Raw genomic sequence first — 17,417 nt, 5'->3', positions numbered from 1 at the left:
AGCAGCCTACCCGGCACGGAGGAAGGACTCCAAGGGACCGTCTGGCACCGCCAGGCTGATAGGAACCCATCTTGTCTGTCTGTGAATTATTCATGTGCTGCACTTCCTGAAAAGAACGCTCCTGTTTGACTACCTCACTCGTAAAACCGCAGAGAGTTCACCATTAAGGGTGAGAGGCTCCCTGCAGTAGAGTGTGGAAGAAGAAACGCTTTGCTGCTGTCTGCGAACAGCCTGAGGACAACAGCCTGCTGCACTGGGGTTGGGACCCCAGGGGTCTTGCTGGGCCTGTGAGTGGCAGTGCGCTCTGGGTGGCAACCCCCAATTAGCTCAGTGCAAGCTCTTCGTGGTGCCATCCAACACCCTGGGCAGGGGCCAGGCAAGGTGGCTTATGCCTCTATGCCCAGCACTTTGGGAGGCCGAGGTGGGAGGATCACTTGAGCCCAGGAGTTCGAGACCAGCAGAGGCAACATAGTGAGATCCTGTCTCTATTTTTCAAAAAAATTTTAAAATCAGCTGGATGTTGTGGCACATACCTGTAATCCCAGTGCTTTGAGAGGCTGAGAGAATCACTTGAGGCCAGTTTAAGACCAGTCTGGCCAACACGGGGAGACCTATCTCTAAAAAAAATTTTTTTTTTTTTTTGGCCTGGCACGGTGACTCACACCTGTCATCCCAGCACTTTGGGAGGCCGAGGCCAGCGGATCTACTGAGGTCAGGAGTTCAAGACCAGCCCAGCCAACATGGTGAAACCCCGTCTCTACTGAACATACAAAAAAGTAGCCAGGCTAGTGGCCCGCACCTGTAGCTCAGGAAGCTGAGAGAGGAGAATCGTTTCAACCCCGGGGGCGGATGTTGCAGTGAGCGGAGATGGCACTACTGCACTCCAGCCTGGGCGACATGGCAAAACTCCCTCTCAAAAAACAAAAACAAAAATTTTTTAATTACCACGGTGTGGTGGCTCCTGCCTGTAGCCTCAGCACTTTGGGTGACTGAGGCGGGAGGATCACTTGAGCCCAGGAATTCGAGGCTGCAGTGAACCATGATCGCACCACTGCAGTCCAGCCTGACAGAGCCAGACCCTGTCTCAGAAAAAAAAAAAAAAAGAAAAAATCCTGTGAAAACTCAGGCGTGGCCAGACAGATTCTCCCCTCCCCACCTTCTTTTCCCCTCCATTGCCCACCTGGCACCCGCCCGCCCTGTCCCCACTCCCCACCCCTCCATGCAGCCAGCGTCCAATGCTAGGCACCCCCCGAGGCTCCCCCTGCCAAGCCCGGGGCTTCCCTTTTGCGCCCGGACCCAGGGGCAGGGAAAGCCCAGCTCGTGGTCTGTGGGTAGCCAGATCTCCAATGGGGCGGGGGCCTCGCCTTGACTCCCAGAGCTGGGGCGGGGGACGGGAGCTGGGGCAGGAGGGATGCGCGCGGGTCAGGGCCTTCCCACCTCCCCTGCTCCTCTCCAGCGCGCGATCCCGGGGTGGTTCCAGGTAAGACAGGGACCCCCACCCCGCCACTCCGAGGAGGTGCCGCCAGCCCCGCCCCTCCCGGCCCGGCGGGTGACGTGGCCGCGGCTCCCCCGCGGGCGGGTCACGTGGCGGCGGCTCCCGGTTGCCTTGGCAGCGGCTGCGGCGGCCGCGGGGGCGGGGCGGAGGCGGGGCCGGGGGACCCCGCGCGACCGGCGGAAGGAGGGAGGGGGCCGCGCTCGGCGCCCCGGCGGGGCCACTGGGCCACAGGCCACGCGGCCACGCAGCCCGAGCGGGAGCTGAGCCGGGCGGGGAGAGGGCAGCTCCGGTGAGTGTGGCGGCGGGGGCTGGCGCCGGGAGCGGGGTCCCTGCGGCTGGGGGCGCCGAAATTGGACCGGGGACGCTCGGCGGGGAAGGGGACGACTGTAGGCTGCCGGGGCGCGGTCACCACCCATCCGGGGTTGGTGACCTCCACCCCGCGGGATCCCTGGCGGGGTGCGGCGCCCAGCGGATCCGGGTCGAGGGCGCAGCCGGGTCCGGACACCGGGGTGTCCCTGGGGGAGGCACAGGGATGCAGGCGGGCGTCACTGGGAGGCCCCCTCCCAGTGAGCCTGCCGGAGAGAGACACTCGCCATTGCCGGTGCCCCAGATGCTTAGAGGAAGTCAAACTCCAAGACCGCCCTGTGGAAATGTGTCCAACAGGCCAGCCAGGAAGAATCGCTCATCTTTAGAGAGGGGATCGCGTTATTCTACAAGATCTGTTTTCTCTGACTGCTCGTTAAAGGAAAAAAAAAAAAAAAAAGCAACCCCACAAGGTTCAGTCCCTGAGCATCCTCTAGGGTCTGTGCCACCTGACAGAAGTGCAGGGCTCCATCCTGCCCCACCCCACCCCCTGCCTGGGATCCAGTGTGGGGCCCAGACTCTGTCCCTCCCCCCAAGCCACCGGGCCTGGCACACACAGGTGGCACTGGAAACATAGAGGATGAATAGGAATCCCCTCCTGGGCTGCTCCTTCCAGACCTGCAGACCTGTCTCAAGTCCTAGCTCCAGACATCCTTTCCTCCACAACCCCACCCACTCTGGGGGCATCTGCAGGGCCTCACCAATGGGGCATGGGAGGGCTGGCAGCTCCCAGGAAGCCATCCTCAGCCCTCACTGCCCTGAGCTCTTCACCTCCACTCTCAGACCTGAGCCCAGCCCACCCCTACTGATGGAGCGTCCCTCTTGTTCACCCTTCCTTCCTCTGGAGGCCACCAGGCTCTCCCTTGCCTCCCACTCCTCCCAGTTGGCCAGCCATTTCCCTGGGTTGAACTGTGGTCCCAAACCAGAATGATCTAGCAGTGCCCAGACCGTTCCACTCACCGATTCCTTCCATTCTCCCGTGGCTGGACGCCCAGTCATGCTGCCCAGACCCTCTGGCTCATTCCACAGCCCCAGGCTCCAAGTGTCTTCCACCCACATCTCCCTGCCCCCTCCACCCCCCAGGGTGGCAGCTACCTTCCCTACTTATCTCCTGGACAAGGGGAGCCACCCCACACGTACACCTGGAGTGGCCTTCCGGTCTCTCAGAATCTTTCCATGCGGGCAGCATCTTGTCTTTGAGGAATGGTCCCTCTTTTTTGAAATTCTTTTTAGAGTCCACATGCAGTGGTTCACGCCTGTAATCTTAGCACTTTGGGAGGCCAAGGTGGGCAGATCCCTTGAGCTCAGGAGTTCTAGACCAGCCTGGCCAACATGGCAAAACCCTGTCTCTACCGAAAATAAAAAATTAGCCAGGCGTGGTGGCACACACCTGTAGTCCCAGTTACTCGGGAGGTTGAGGAGGGAGGATCGCTTGAGCCTGGGAGGCAGAGTTTGCAGGGAGCCGAGATCGTGCCACTGCACTCCAGCCTTGGCAACACAGCAGGACCCCATCTCAAAAAAAAATTATTTTTAGAGACAGCTTCTTACTATGTTGCCTAGGCTGGTCTCCAGCTCCTGTCCTCAAGTGATCCTCCCACCTTGGCCTTACAAAACACTGGGATTGCAGGTGTGAGGCACTTTTTGGCCACTCTGAAAGGGCCTGCTGTATGTCCCTCCCTTGGTGTTATCTGCAGGCACCTTTTCCTGGCCTTGGTGTGAGGCAGCCAGTCCTCAGCTCCCTGCCCTCCACTGAAGCCTTTAGCTCAGTGGATGAGGATCCCCACCTCTTTTTTTTTTTTTTTTTTTTTTTTCTTGAGATGGAGTCTTGCTCTATCGCCCAGGCTAGAGTGCAATGGTGTGCTCTCGCCTCACTGCAACCTCTGTCAGCACACCCGGCTATTTTTTTTTTTTTTTTTTTTTTCTTTTTTAAGACAGAGTCTCACTCTGTCACCCAGGCTGGAGTGCCGTGGTACAGTCTCAGCTCACTCAACCTCCTCCTGGACTCAAGTGATTCTCCTGCCTCAGCCTCCTGAGTAGCTGGGACTACAAGTGCATGCCACCACACCTGGCCAATTTTTGTATTTTTAGGTGGAGATGGGGTTTCACCATGTTGGCCAGGCAGGTCTTGAACTCCTGACTTCTAGTGATCCCTGTCTTAGCCTCCCCAAAGTGCTGGGATTACAGGCATGTGCATGGCTGGCTTTTTTTTAATTTAATTTTATTTTATTTTATTTTTGGGGATGAGGTCACCAGCTTTGTAGCCCAGGCTGGGAGTGCAGTGCAATCAGCTTACTGCAACCTTCACCTCCCTGGCTCAGAGTGATTCTCCTGCCTCAGCCTCCTGAGTAGCTGGGATTACAGAGCCCACCACCACTTGGTGTTTTTGTATTTTTAGTAGAACAGGGTTCCACCATGTTGTCCAGGCTAGTCTCCAAACTCCTGACCTCCTGGTGATCCATACCTCGGCGCTAAAAGTGCTGGGAGGACAGGATTTTGAACCCACGGCTCCGACCCACATCCATATCTTGCTCCCACTGGAGGCCATGAATTCTGGCCTCTTTCATCTTGGATCCTTAAGTGCCAAGTGTGCTCAGCACCACCTGTGTGATGGAGGAGGGAGGGTGTGAGGAGGGAGCAAGGTTAGCGTCTCACCCCTGCAGTCTCCGTATACTGGGGTCATCAGACCTGCAGCTCCAATTCATAACTATATGGGAGTGAGGGAAGAGGGAAAAATGCAGTTTCAAATTATAGCATTTTTCTGTTATGTGGAGCTAACCTATGGTGCAGTGTTTCTCTGAATTCTCCCCCAAAGAGAATGCAGCCGGGGATGGAAGTGCTTGGGCGGTGCTGCTGGCTGCGGATGTGCATGAGGAGATGGGACAGAGAGCCCAAGTTGGCATTAGTATAAATGACCTGGTAATTGGCATCCCCTGGCAGAAATAGCAGAACTGTTCCCAAGAGGGGCCTGTTGGCCAGGGAAGGCTGTGGCTTTGCAGCCTGTGTGAGAACAAAGGGAAAGCGACATGATTTTCCACCTCCAGCACCTTCTGCGTAATTTCCAAATTAGGAGCATTTTTTTTTCAATTATGGGGGCTCAACTCTGGCATGGATGGACTAAGTTTGGGGGCATTTCCTCAGCTGCTGACCCTGTGGCACCCCCTCCACCCATCCACCCCAGCCACACTCCCTGGGACCTAGAATACGGATCTGTGTGTAATAGCCACAAACAGACTTTCCATGGGGCCTATGTGAGCCTGGACATGATTCTCTCTTCCCTTTCCTTCCCTCCCTTTCCTTCCCTTTCCTTTCTTTTCTTCCTTTCCTTTCCTTTCCTTCCCTTTCACTCCTTCCCTTCCTTCCCTTTCCTTCCCTTCCTTTTTCCTTTCTTTTTCCTTTTCCCCTTCCCTTTCCTTTTTTTTGGGATGAGTCTGCGCTCTATCCCAGGCTGGGTACCCGGTGGCTGAATCTCAGCTCACTGCAAGCTCCGCCTCCCGAGATCCGCCATTCTCCTGCCTCAGCCTCCCAAGTAGCTACCGGACTACAGACCCCCCTCACCCATTAGTTTTTTTGTATTTTTAGTAGAATGAGTTTCACGTGTTAGCCAGGATGGTCTCACGTCCTCCTGGGCCTCATGATCCCACCGGTCTCGGCCTCCCAAGATGCTGGGATTACAGGCGCGAGCCACCGTGCCCCGGCCACCTTTCCTTTCTTCTTTCCTTTCCTCTTTCCTTTCCTTTCCCCTTTCCTTTCCTCTCCTCTCCCTTCCCCTCCCCTCCCCTCCCCTCCCCTTCCTCTCCTCTCCTCTCCTCTCCTCTCCTTTCCTCTCCTTCCTTTTCCTTTCTTGAGACAGAGTTCTGCTCTGTCACTCAGGCTGGAGTGCAGTGGCACAGTCTTGGCTCACTGTAACCTCACCTCCTGGGTTCAAGCGATTCTCTTGCCTCTGCCTCAGCCTCCCCAGTCACTGGGATTACAGGCACCCACCACCACGCCCAGCTAATTTTTGTATTTTTAGTGGAAACAGGGTTTCACCATGTTGGCCAGGCTGGAAAAGTCACTCTTTCTGATGCCAAGTAAACCACAAGGTGCCTGTGCCCTTGAAGCACGCCCTGCAGATTAATTAGAACTGGATCCTGGCGTGCGGCCGAGCAGCCCAGCTCCTTGGGACACACGCGACCGCCAATCCCCTACTTAGTGGAGATTTAGGTTTAAATTCACAAATCTTGACAGATCCGTCCTTCTGATGTTTAATCCATGTTAGTCAAACCAGATGTCTACCAGGTATGAGTCCAGGCATCTCCGCCATCTGTTTCTCCTTAAAGTGTGGTCATGTGAGTTGGTGGATTTCATTTTTCATCTTGCTAAAAGTTTGCCTTGTAGCTTGGATGTGGCTTTAGTTTTGTAAGTCCAGTATTTTTCTTAGGGTGAACTGTAATGATCAAAATTCATGTTGAAGGCCAGGCACGGTGGCTCACATCTGTAATCTCATCATCTTGGGAGCCTGAGGCAGTTGCATCACCTGAGGTCAGGAGTTCGAGACCAGCTTGTCCAACATGGTGAAACTCCATCTCTACTAAGAATACAAAAATTAGCCAGGTGTGGTGGCGGGTGCCTGTAGTCCCAGGTACTTGGGAGGCTGAGGCAGGAGAATCACTTGAATCTGGGAGTCGGAGGTTGCAGTGAGCAGAGATTGCACCACTGCACTCCAGCCTGGGTGACTCAGCAAGACTGTCTCAAAAAAATATGTAAAATAAAATAAAAGTCCTATAGGTGGAAATATCCCCATTCTCAAGATGAAAGAGCCAGCTCAGAAAGGTCAGCTGTCATGCTCAGAATCACACAGTAGAGTCAAATCCAGGTTTCAGAACTTTAGGTCCTGGAGGCTGGGCGCAGTGGCTCATACCTGTAATCCCAGCACTTTGGGAGGCTGAGGCAGGCAGATCACTTGAGGTCAGGAGTTCAAGACCAGCCTGGCCAACATGATGAAACCCTGTCTGTATTAAAAATACAAAAATTAGCTGGGCGTGGTGGCGCACACCTATAATCCCAGCTACTCGGGAGACTGAGCAGAAGAATTACTTGAACCTGGGAGCCAGAGTTTCCAGTGAGGTGAGATTGCCCCACTGCACTGCAGCCTGGGCGACAGAGCGAGACACTGTCTCAAAAGCAAACAAACAAACAATCATAACTTTAGGTCCTGGGCACTTTCTAAACCCCTGGGCAGCCCCTGTAGGTTGAATGGGCTTACAGTCAAGCTCTTCCAGGCTGCAGTAACCTAGGATACCTGAGCATGTCTCTCTCCCACCTTCAGCCTGGCTCCCACCATGAGCGCTGAGCTCAACGTGCCTGTCGACCCCTCTACTCCTGCCTGCCCGGAGCCCGGCCACAAGGGCATGGATTACCGGGACTGGGTCCGCCGCAGCTACCTGGAACTGGTCACCTCCAACCACCACTCAGTACAGGCCCTGTCGTGGCGGAAGCTCTACCTAAGCAGGGCCAAGCTGAAGGCCTCCAGCAGGACCTCCGCCCTCCTCTCCGGCTTCGCCATGGTGAGTGTGCACGCCAGGTGAGGAGCTCGCTGGTCAGACGGGCTTTGCTAACTGAGGTCCCGGGATGCCTCGGGGACCAAAGCGTTCCCTCCAGTCTCTGGCAGCCAGGATGGACCAGTGGAAAGCATCCGCCCAAGTCCCACCAGATGGGACTTGGGCGACTGTCAATGTGAGTGAGGGTGCTGGGTGTATGCCAGGGGCTCCCAGCCCTAGAATCTTCAGAAAGCCCACTCTGTCCTGTTCACATCAAGTACTTGCTTAGCAAGGAGGGAGGTTGGTGCAGGGTAATTATAGTAGCTCAGGTGCAGTGACTCACACCTGTAATCCCAGCACTTTGGGAGGCCAAGGTGGGAGAATAGCTTGAGGCCAGGAGTTTGAGACCAGCCTGGGCAACACAGCAAGACCCCTGTCTTTACAAAAATAAATAATTAGCCAGACGTAGTGGCACGTACCTATAGCCCCAGGTATTTGGGAGGCTGAGGCGGGAGGATCACTTGAGCCCAGGAGGCCGAGGCCTCAATGCGTTATGATCACATGACTTCACTCCAGCCTGGACGTCAGAGTGAGACCCCATCTCCAAAAAGAAAAAATAAAATTTATTTATTTCTTTATTTTGGCCGGGCGCAGTGGCTCATGCCTGTAATCCCAACACTTTGGGAGGCCGAGGTGGGTGGATCACTTGAGATCAGGAGTTCAAGACCAGCCTGGCCAACATGGTGAAACACCATCTCTACTAAAAGTACAAAAAAACAAGCTGGGTATGGTGGCAGGCGCCTGTAATCCCAGCTACTCGGGAGACTGAGACAAAAGAATCGCTTGAACCTGGGAGGCCAGAGGATGCAGTGAGCCAAGGTCACACCAGTATACTCCAACCTGGTCAAGAGTGAGACTTTGTCTCAAAATAAATAGATTAATTAATTAATTAAAAAGATAAAATCAAATCAAATCGCTGCATGGTACAGGGTTTCCTGGAGAAAAGTGCCCACGTCTGCCCCGTCTCGGGCACCACCCAAACGTTTGGAGCTCTCAGGGATCTCTGAGCAGGCCCCAGGGATTGATTGGGGTTGGATCCGTTTAGCCCAGTTAGCGATGCAGAAGTTCCTGGAATGTGAACTCCAGGGTGACAAAGCAGAGCTTTTGGCCTGGCTCCCGGTGGCCGCCTTCCCTCTGAGTCATCCCCTAGGACAAGAGTCAGTTTCGGACAAAGCTGTGGCTCTGACAAGGGGCCCATCTCCTGTTGACTCCAAAGCCGCTGACCCACACCGAATTGTCCCAGAGGTTAAGGACTCACAGTGAGGACACAACAGTGTGCTTACAGGTCCTATTGGGCGGAAGTGATTTTTGTTGTTGTTGTTTTGTTTTTAGAGACGGTCCCTGTCTGTTGCCCAGGCTGGAGAGGGCAGTGGTGTGATCATGGCTCACTGCAGCCTCTACTTCCTGGGCTCAAGCCATCCGCCTGTCTCAGCCTCCTGAGTAGCTGGAATTATAGGCATGTGCCACCACGCCTGGCTAATTTTTTTTTTTTTTTTTTAGAGACAAGTTCTCTGCTCTGTTGCCTAGGCTGGAGTGCAGGGGTGCAATCATGGCTCACTGCAGTCTTGAACTCTCAGGTGATTTTCTCACCTCGGCCTCCCAAAGTGCTAGCATTACACCTTGTCCAGCCTGTTTCCTTATGTGAAAACAATTATTGTTTTTCTTTTTGTTTGTTTTTGTTTTGAGATGGAGTCTTGCTCTGTCACCCAGGCTGGAGTGCAGTGGTGTGATTTCAGCTCACTGCAACCTCCGCCTCCTCAATTCAAGTGATTCTCCTGCCTCAGCCTCCCAAGTAGCTGGGACTACAAGCACACGTCACCACACCCGGCTAATTTTTGTATTCTTAGTAGAGATGGGGTTTCACCATGTTGGCCAGGCTGGTCTTGAATTTCTAACCTCAGGTGATCCACCCACCTCGGCCTCCCGAAGTGCTGGTATTACAGGCGTGAGCTACCACACCCGGCCTCTATTGTTTTTCTATAGGCCAGAGGCTCAATTGTTAGACTGATGATACAATTTAAAAGAAAAAGCTGACTGGGCGCGGTGGCTCATGCCTGTAATCCCAGCACTTTGGGAGGCTGAGGCGGGCAGATCACCTCAAGTCAGGAGTTCGAGACCAGCCTAGCCAACATGGTGGCACCCTGTCTCTACTAAACATACAAAAATTAGCCGGGCTTGGTGGCACGTGCCTGTAATCCCAGCTACTCAAGAGGCTGAGGCAGGAAGATCACTTGAACCTGGGAGGTGGAGGTTGCAGTGAGCCAAGATGGCGCCACCGCACTCCAGCTTGGGTGACAGAGCGAGACTCCATCTCAAAAAAAGAAGAGGTGGAGGCTGGGTTCCGTGGCTCACGCCTGTAATCCCAGCACTTTGCGAGGCCAAGGCGGGTGGATCATGAGGTCAGGTGTTCAAGACCAGCCTGGACAAGATGGTGAAACCCTGTCTCTACTAAAAATACAAAAATTAGGCCGGGTGCGGTGGCTCAAGCCTGTAATCCCAGCACTTTGGGAGGCTGAGACGGGCGGATCACGAGGTCAGGAGATCCAGACCATCCTGGCTAACCCGGTGAAACCCCGTCTCTACTAAAAAAAATACAAAAAACTAGCCGGGTGAGGTGGCGGGCGCCTGTAGTCCCAGCTATTCCGGAGGCTGAGGCAAGAGAATGGCGTGAACCCGGGAGGCGGAGCTTGCAGTGAGCTGAGATCCAGCCACCGCACTCCAGCCTGGGCGACAGAGCGAGACTCCGTCTCAAAAAAAAAAAAAAAAAAAAAAAATACAAAAATTAGACGGACGTGGTAGCAGGTGCCTGTAATCCTGGCTACTTTGGAGGCTGAGACGGAGAATTGCTTGAACCCGGGAGGAGAGGTTGCACTCAGCTGAGATGGCACCACTGCACTCCAGCCTGGGCGACAGAGCAAGACTGCATCTCAAAAAAAAAAAAAAAAAAAAGAGGTGGGTCTTGCTGTGTTGCCCAGGCTAGGTTTTGTTTGTTTGTTTGTTATTTTTTTCTTCACCTTATGCCAAGGGGAAAATATTGTTGTTTCATTTTGTTTTTTCCCCCAAGTATTTTTGACCCGCGGTGGGTTGAATCTGCAGATGTGGAACTCAGAGATACAGAGCGCCAGCTGCAGTGGGAAGCACATGAACCGTCTGGCGTGGAGCTGAGACCCGGGGGGAGCCGCAGTGCACCTGCTTGATTAGATTAGCATAGCGTCATTAGGTCAGATCATTCTTCAGACTGCAGGGCAGCTTGGGAAAAATAAGTGACAAGTACAAATCATCAGAAACTAGCTGAGTCGGGGCAGGGCCCTGGGAACAGGCAAAGGTACAGATTGCTAGGAAGAGTTCACCTTTATAGTGTGTCTTCCCTCATTAGAATTGCAAAGCTGTTCCTTTGTCTAGCAACGCGTGCTTATGCCTAACCTGAAGCTTATTTATTGATGCATATTCTTCCCCCAACACGGAGAACCAGTGATCCGAGGCCCCCCTCATAAAACCTCTACATAGGCCAGGCACGGTGGTTCACTGTAATCCCAGCACTTTGGGAGACTGAGGCTGGCCGATCACTTGAGGTCAGGAGTTCCAGATCGCCTGGCCAACATGGGGAAACCCAGTCTCTACTAAAAATATGAAAAGGAGGGCCGGGCACCATGGCTTATGCCTGTAATCCCAGCATTTTGGGAGACCGAGGTGAGCAGATCACTTGAGGTCATGAGTTGGAGACCATCCTGGCTGACCTGGTGAAACACTGTCTCTACTGAAAATACAAAACTTAGGCCAGGCGCAGTGGTTCACACCTGTAATCCGAGCATTTTGGGAGACTGAGGCGGGCAGATCACGAGGTCAAGAGATGGAGACCACCCTGGCTAACACGGTGAAACCCCGTCTCTACTAAAAAAACAAAAAATTAGCCATGTGTGGTGGCACACGCCTGTAGTCCGAGCTACTCGGGAGGCTGAGGCACGAGAATCACTTGAACCCGGGAGGCGAAGGTTGCAGTGAGCTGAGATCGCTGTACTGCACTCCAGCCTCAGTGGCAGAGCAAAATTCCATCTCAAAAAAAAAAAAAAAGCCAAGTGTGGTGGCTAGCACCTGTAACCCCAGCTTCTCAGGAGGCTGAAGCGGGAGGATCACTTGAACCTGGGAAGGGGAGGTTGGAGTGAGCCGAGATCATGCCACTGCACTCCACCCTGGGCAACAGAGCAAGACTCCATCTTAAAAAAAAAAAAAAAATTAGTCAGCCATAGTGGGCTACTGGGGAGACTGAGGAAGGAGAATCGCTTGAACCCAGGAAGCAGAGGTAGTAAGCCGAGATAGCGCCATTGCACTCCAGCCTGGGCAACAGAGCGAGACTCTGTCTCAATTAAAAAAAAAAAAAAAGGCGCCGGGCGCGGTGGCTCACGCCTGTAATCCCAGCACTTTGGGAGGCCGAGGCGGGCGGATCACAAGGTCAGGAGATCGAGACCATGGTGAAACCTCGTCTCTACTAAAAATACAAAAAATTAGCCGGGCGCGGTTGTGGGCGCCTGTAGTCCCAGCTACTCGGGAGGCTGAGGCAGGAGAATGGCGGGAACCCGGGAGGCTGGAGCTTGCGGTGAGCTCAGATCCGGCCACTGTAATCTCAGCACTTTGGCGACAGAGCCGAGAAGGGCGGATCATGAGGTCAGGAGATCGAGACCATCCTGGCGAACATGATGAAACCCCGTCTCTACTAAAAAAATACAAAAAACTAGCCGGGCGGGGTGGCGGGCGCCTGTAGTCCCAGCTACTCGGGAGGCTGAGGCAGGAGAATGGCGTAAACCCGGGAGGCGGAGCTTGCAGTGAACTGAGATCTGTCTGCTGCACTCCAGCCTGGGCGACAGAGCGAGACTCCGTCTCAAAACAAACAAACAAACAAACAAAAAATGTAATTTAAATTAAAAATAATTCTGCATAAACACAGTAAAAAATTTCCTTCTCTTTTCTTCTTCTTCTTCTTTTTTTTTTTTTTAATAGAGATGGGGTCTCGCTTTGTTGCCTGAGCTGGTCTTGAACTCCTGGTTTTAAGTGATCTCCCGCCTTAGCCTTCCAAAGTGCTGGGATCACAGGTGTGAGGCCGCTCACTCAGTCCCTTTTCTCCTCTTAAGGCGGAACAAAACCACTTTTTGCGAGCTCTGCCCACTACCTCGTAATCATCTTTATTTCCTGTCTTGGAGGCCTCTGTGGTTTGTAATATTTGTCACTTGGGCCATATCCTTTGAGGTGACCATAGCCAAGCCAGGGCTACACTGAGAAAAACCATCCCTCAGCCCATGTTCTGTGGCTACTGGTTTTTGGATACGTTTCACAATAGCCCCAGCCATATTATTGGTGAGTTGCTGTTCAGCTCTGGTCTACTAGGACTGCCATGTCTTCAGGATGGTCTCGATCTCCTGACCTCGTGATCCGCCCGCCTCGGCCTCCCAAAGTGCTGGGATTACAGGCTTGAGCCACCGCGCCCGGCGCCTCCCGGGTTCAAGAGATTCTCCTGCCTCAACCTCCCGAGTAGTTGGGACTACAGGTGCCCACCACCATGCTCGGCTAATTTTTGTATTTTTAGTAGAGATGGGGTTTTGCCACGTTGGTCAGGCTGGTCTCGAGCTCCTGACCTCAAGTGATCTGCCCACCTCAGCTTCCCAAAGGGCTGGGATTACAGGCGTGAGCCACCGCGCCCGGCCATATCTTCTTTTATCTAGGAAGCGTTCCATCACCACTAAGAGGTGGCAGTTGCTGAAGGACATTATGAAATCTTCATATATATTATTTTATTTTATTTTTTACTTTATTCGTTCCCAGACAGGATATCGCTCTATTGCCCAGGCTGGGGTGCAGTGGTGCATTCATAGCTCACTGCAGCCTCCAACTCTGGGGCCCAGCCTCCTGAGTTATTTTTTATTTTATTTTATTTATTTATTTTTTTGTGGCAGGGTCTCACTTTGTCACCCAGGCTGGAGTGCAGTGGCATGATCTCAGCTCACTGAAACCTCTGCCTCCCGGATTCAAGCGATTCTCCTGCCTCAGCCTCCCGAGTAGCTGGGATTACAGGCACAAGCCACCATGCCCGGTTCATTTTTGTATTTTTCACAGAGAAAGAGTTTTTGCCATGTTGGCCAGGCTGCTCTCAAACTCCTGACCTCAAGTGATCCGTACCCCCTTGGCTTCCTAAAGTGCTAGGATTACAGGCATGAGCCACCGCACCTGGCCTGAGTTTTTTTTGTTGTTTTTTTTTAAACAGGGATGGCTTAGGTCTAGGAGGGAAACACAGTGGGTAGAAGAATCTTCCCCTGGCTTCTTTCTTCTTTTTTTTTTGAAACAGAGTCCTGCTCTGTCGTCTAGGCTGGAGTACAGTGGCATGATCTCCGCTCACTGCAACCTCTGCTTCCTGGGTTCAGGCGATTCTCCTGCCTCAGCCTCCCGAGTAGCTGGGATTACAGGCGCCCGCCACCAGGACCAGCTAATTTTTTGTATTTTTAGTAGAGACAGGATTTCACCGTGTGGGCCAGGCTGGTCTCCAACTCCTGACCTCAAGTAATCCACTCGCCTCGCCCTCCCAAAGTGCTGGGATTACAGGCGTGAGCCACCGCGCCTGGCTGACCTCACATTTCAAGACACCAAGCAGAGCCTGCGATTCCTTAGTTTGTCCATTTTAGACCATACCTGCTGTAACCTCTGACTGTGATTGATGATTTTGCTTCCTCAGGAGACCCAGCCATGCCTCCTTTCCCTCCTCACCCTCGGCCTCACTTCCATCACTTTCCCTGGGCTTTCGAGATGCTGGCTCTCGCTGGGCTTTTGGCCTCTGCTGAGGAGGCACCACGTGGTCTGTCTGAGGCCATCCAGGTGTTCAGCTCTGAGTCTGGGGACTGTCGGCAGTTTCAGTTGTTATATTTTAAAAGGTCAGGTTTTTTTTTTTTGTCAAGATGGGCTCTCACTATGTTGCCCAGGCTAGTCTCAAACTCCTGGGTTCAAGCGATCCTCCTGCCTCTGCCTCCCAAAGGAAGGAGTATAGGCATGAGTCATCGTGCCTGGCCAATTTTTACCTTTAAAAGGTCAGTTTCCTTTTTTTGTAGAGACGAGGTCTCGCTCTGTCACATGGGCTGAAGTGCAATGGTGTGATCATAGCTCATTGCAGCCTGGATCTCCCGGATTCAAGCGATCCTCCCACCTCAGTCTCCCCAGTAGCTGGGACTACAGGCATGTACCACCAAGCCTGGCTAATGTTGTATATTTTTTGTAGAGACAGGGTCTCCCTCTGTCCCCCAGGCTGGAGTGCAGTGGTGTGATCGGGGCTCACAGCAGCCTGGAATTCCTGGCCTCAAATGATCCTCCTGCCTCAACCTTCCAAACCACTGGTATTACAGGCATGAACCATTGTACTCGGCCAGTTTTTCCCTCCCTCCCTCCTCCCCTTCCTTCCTTCCTTCCTCTCTCTCTTTCTTTCTTTTTCCTTTCTTTTTTAAACTTTTGTGGCTTGTTTTGTTTTGAGACAGAGTCTCATTTTGTCGCCCAGGCTGGAGTGCAGTGGCGCGATCTTGGCTCACTGCAACCTCCGCCTCCCAGGTTCAAGCGATTCTCCTGCCTCAGCTTCCCGAGTAGCTGGGATTACAGGTGCCTGCCACCATGCCCAGCTACTTTTTGTATTTTTAGTAGAGACGGGGGTTCACCATGTTGACCAGGCTGGTCTCCAACTCCTAGCCTCGAGTGATCCACCAGCCTTGGCCTCCCAAAGTGCTGGGATTACAGGCGGGAGCCACCACACTGGCCTCTTCTGTACTGTTGAGATTTTTTTTCTCACTGCAGTCTTCTTTAGCTAATTAGAACAAAGGAAAATGTGAAACATTTGATCAGTGAGGAGGTTGCCCTCTGGTCTTCAAGGGCCCAGAACATGGGTGAGTTCCGCCAGCAGGAGAGCCCATGGCTACCCTGTCCCCCGAACCTGGCCCAGCCCCTGCTCTGCCTGGCAGGTGGCCCTGGTGGGGCCACGCCTTGCCCTCCCCACACCCAGCACCACCTGTCTGCTGTCCCCACAGGTGGCCATGGTGGAGGTGCAGCTGGAGACACAGTACCAGTACCCTCGGCCGCTGCTGATTGCCTTCAGCGCCTGCACCACGGTGCTGGTGGCCGTGCACCTGTTCGCCCTCCTCATCAGCACCTGCATCCTGCCCAACGTGGAGGCCGTGAGCAACATCCACAACCTGAACTCCATCAGCGAGTCTCCGCACGAGCGCATGCACCCCTACATCGAGCTGGCCTGGGGCTTCTCCACTGTGCTAGGCATCCTGCTCTTCTTGGCCGAGGTGGTGCTGCTCTGCTGGATCAAGTTCCTCCCCGTGGACGCCCGGCGCCAGCCTGGCCCCCCGCCCGGCCCCGGGAGCCACACGGGCTGGCAGGCCGCGCTGGTGTCCACCATCATCATGGTGCCCGTGGGCCTCATCTTCGTGGTCTTCACCATCCACTTCTACCGCTCTCTGGTGCGCCACAAAACGGAGCGCCACAACCGCGAGATCGAGGAGCTCCACAAGCTCAAGGTCCAGCTGGACGGGCATGAGCGCAGCCTGCAGGTCGTGTGAGGGGCTGAGGGCCGGGGCTGGGGGCAGCCCTGTGCCCGGGAGCCCGCAGAGGCGGGGATTTGTCAGATGCAGACATTTTGCAAGGCTGCCGGGTAGTTCAAGACCAAAGTTTTCCTCTTGTCTTAATACCATAAGCACTGGATGACTTCTCCTGAGATGGAACCATCTGGTTCAACGAGGGACTGTGTTGCTAAGAGCATTGGGGGCAAAACCAGGCTGGTTCCTTGGCCTCAGGGTTTCCTGGGTCGGGGACACAGTGAAGAGGCTACAGTGGGATCTGCCCATCAGTCCTGGGCCAGGAGGGCCTCCAAGCAGCACCCAGTGGGTGCTCAGACCCAGCATGCGTGGCTGGTGGGCCTGGGAGAGCCAGGGCAGGCTTTTGCTTTCAGAGAATGATTGCCCCAGAGACCCGTGGTGGGCTTCGTGGATGCCGAGTGGCCCGTGTGACAGTGATGACACGAGGGCTGCGGCATTTGAGTGGGTGCAGGTGCACGGCAGGGCTTGGTGCTTCCCTGCCTGGCCCTGGAGGAAGCTGGGTGGCCTGGCTTCAGGGGAAGACAGGAGCCAGGACACACGTCAGCCCAGCAAGTGCGGGGGGTGCTGCAGCCCTCGGCAGTGGTGTCAGGCCCCCGGGGATGTTTCCATCGGGGGCGCAGCCTGGCTGAGCCGGAGGAGACATGTTCACGGGCATCTACGAGACACCCGCATGAGGAAGTTGAATTATTTGAGGGCTGCTGCATAGTATGCTAGGCTCAAATTCTCTTTTCTCAGCCAGAGAGAGCCCTGGCCACACGGACTCAGTGGGGCCACCGGGGTGGGGAAAGGATCCTTCCCCCACAGCCAGCGGCCTCCAGCTGTCAGCCACAGAATGGCCTCTGAGGCTGACTCAGCCACTCCCCTGGGCTGTGGCAGCCCGAGGCAGAGGCTCTGGCTCAGGCCCCGGAGCCTGTGCAGCTTCCTGTGGCCCCAGGCAGCGAGCGGACATCCTGGGGGACTTCCTGTCTAGGCAAGGCCATTGGCCTGGCCTGGCTTGTGGATAGTGGGGCCAGGGGTTGGCCCAGGCCAAATGGGTGCCCTCCTTGTTATGACACCGAGTGACTACAAGGGAAGCAAGACCCCTCCAGGCCTCTCAGCCGACACTGGGTCCCACCACACACGGTGACTGCGCTGTGCAGTGCGGGTTCTGGCCTTTTCCCTAAGGGCATGTGGTAGACTCAAAGCCACACTCGGGCTGTGTACGCACGCCGCAGCACCAGCTTCCCTGAGCTGCTTGTACAACCAACCACCTTTCCCCTCTTCTCCAGCTGTAACCTGGAGAGCCAGCCATGCCTTGTCTTTTGTTCTCATAGTCACTGGGGCCAGGCGCAGTGGCTCATGCCTGTAATCCCAGCA

The 17,417-nt window shown here is 54.4% G+C and overlaps 1 protein-coding gene and 1 pseudogene across 3 annotated transcripts; both read left to right on the top strand.

The window, feature by feature from the left end:
* Positions 1-1,652: 1,652 nt before the first annotated feature.
* Positions 1,653-17,395, top strand: ORAI2 (ORAI calcium release-activated calcium modulator 2). 2 transcript variants are annotated; one of them, XM_009202782.4, is made up of 3 exons: positions 1,653-1,784; positions 7,167-7,404; positions 15,486-17,395. In XM_009202782.4, the coding sequence occupies exons 2-3, from the start codon at positions 7,180-7,182 to the stop codon at positions 16,023-16,025; spliced, it is 765 nt and encodes a 254-aa protein (XP_009201046.1). In that variant the 5' UTR covers positions 1,653-1,784; positions 7,167-7,179; the 3' UTR covers positions 16,026-17,395. The 2 variants fall into 2 exon arrangements, with proteins under 2 accessions (XP_009201046.1, XP_031521368.1); XM_031665508.1 differs by lacking the exon at positions 1,653-1,784 and adding an exon at positions 4,630-4,774.
* On the top strand, positions 16,149-17,395 carry LOC103882756 (annotated as a pseudogene). The gene has a single exon (XR_644692.3). The product of XR_644692.3 is annotated as an uncharacterized LOC103882756 (transcript).
* Positions 17,396-17,417: the final 22 nt, after the last annotated feature.

Source organism: Papio anubis, chromosome 4, assembly GCF_008728515.1.
Source record: "Papio anubis isolate 15944 chromosome 4, Panubis1.0, whole genome shotgun sequence".
Classification (NCBI taxonomy): Eukaryota; Metazoa; Chordata; class Mammalia; order Primates; family Cercopithecidae; genus Papio; species Papio anubis.
This window is presented reverse-complemented; position numbering and strand designations above follow the sequence as displayed.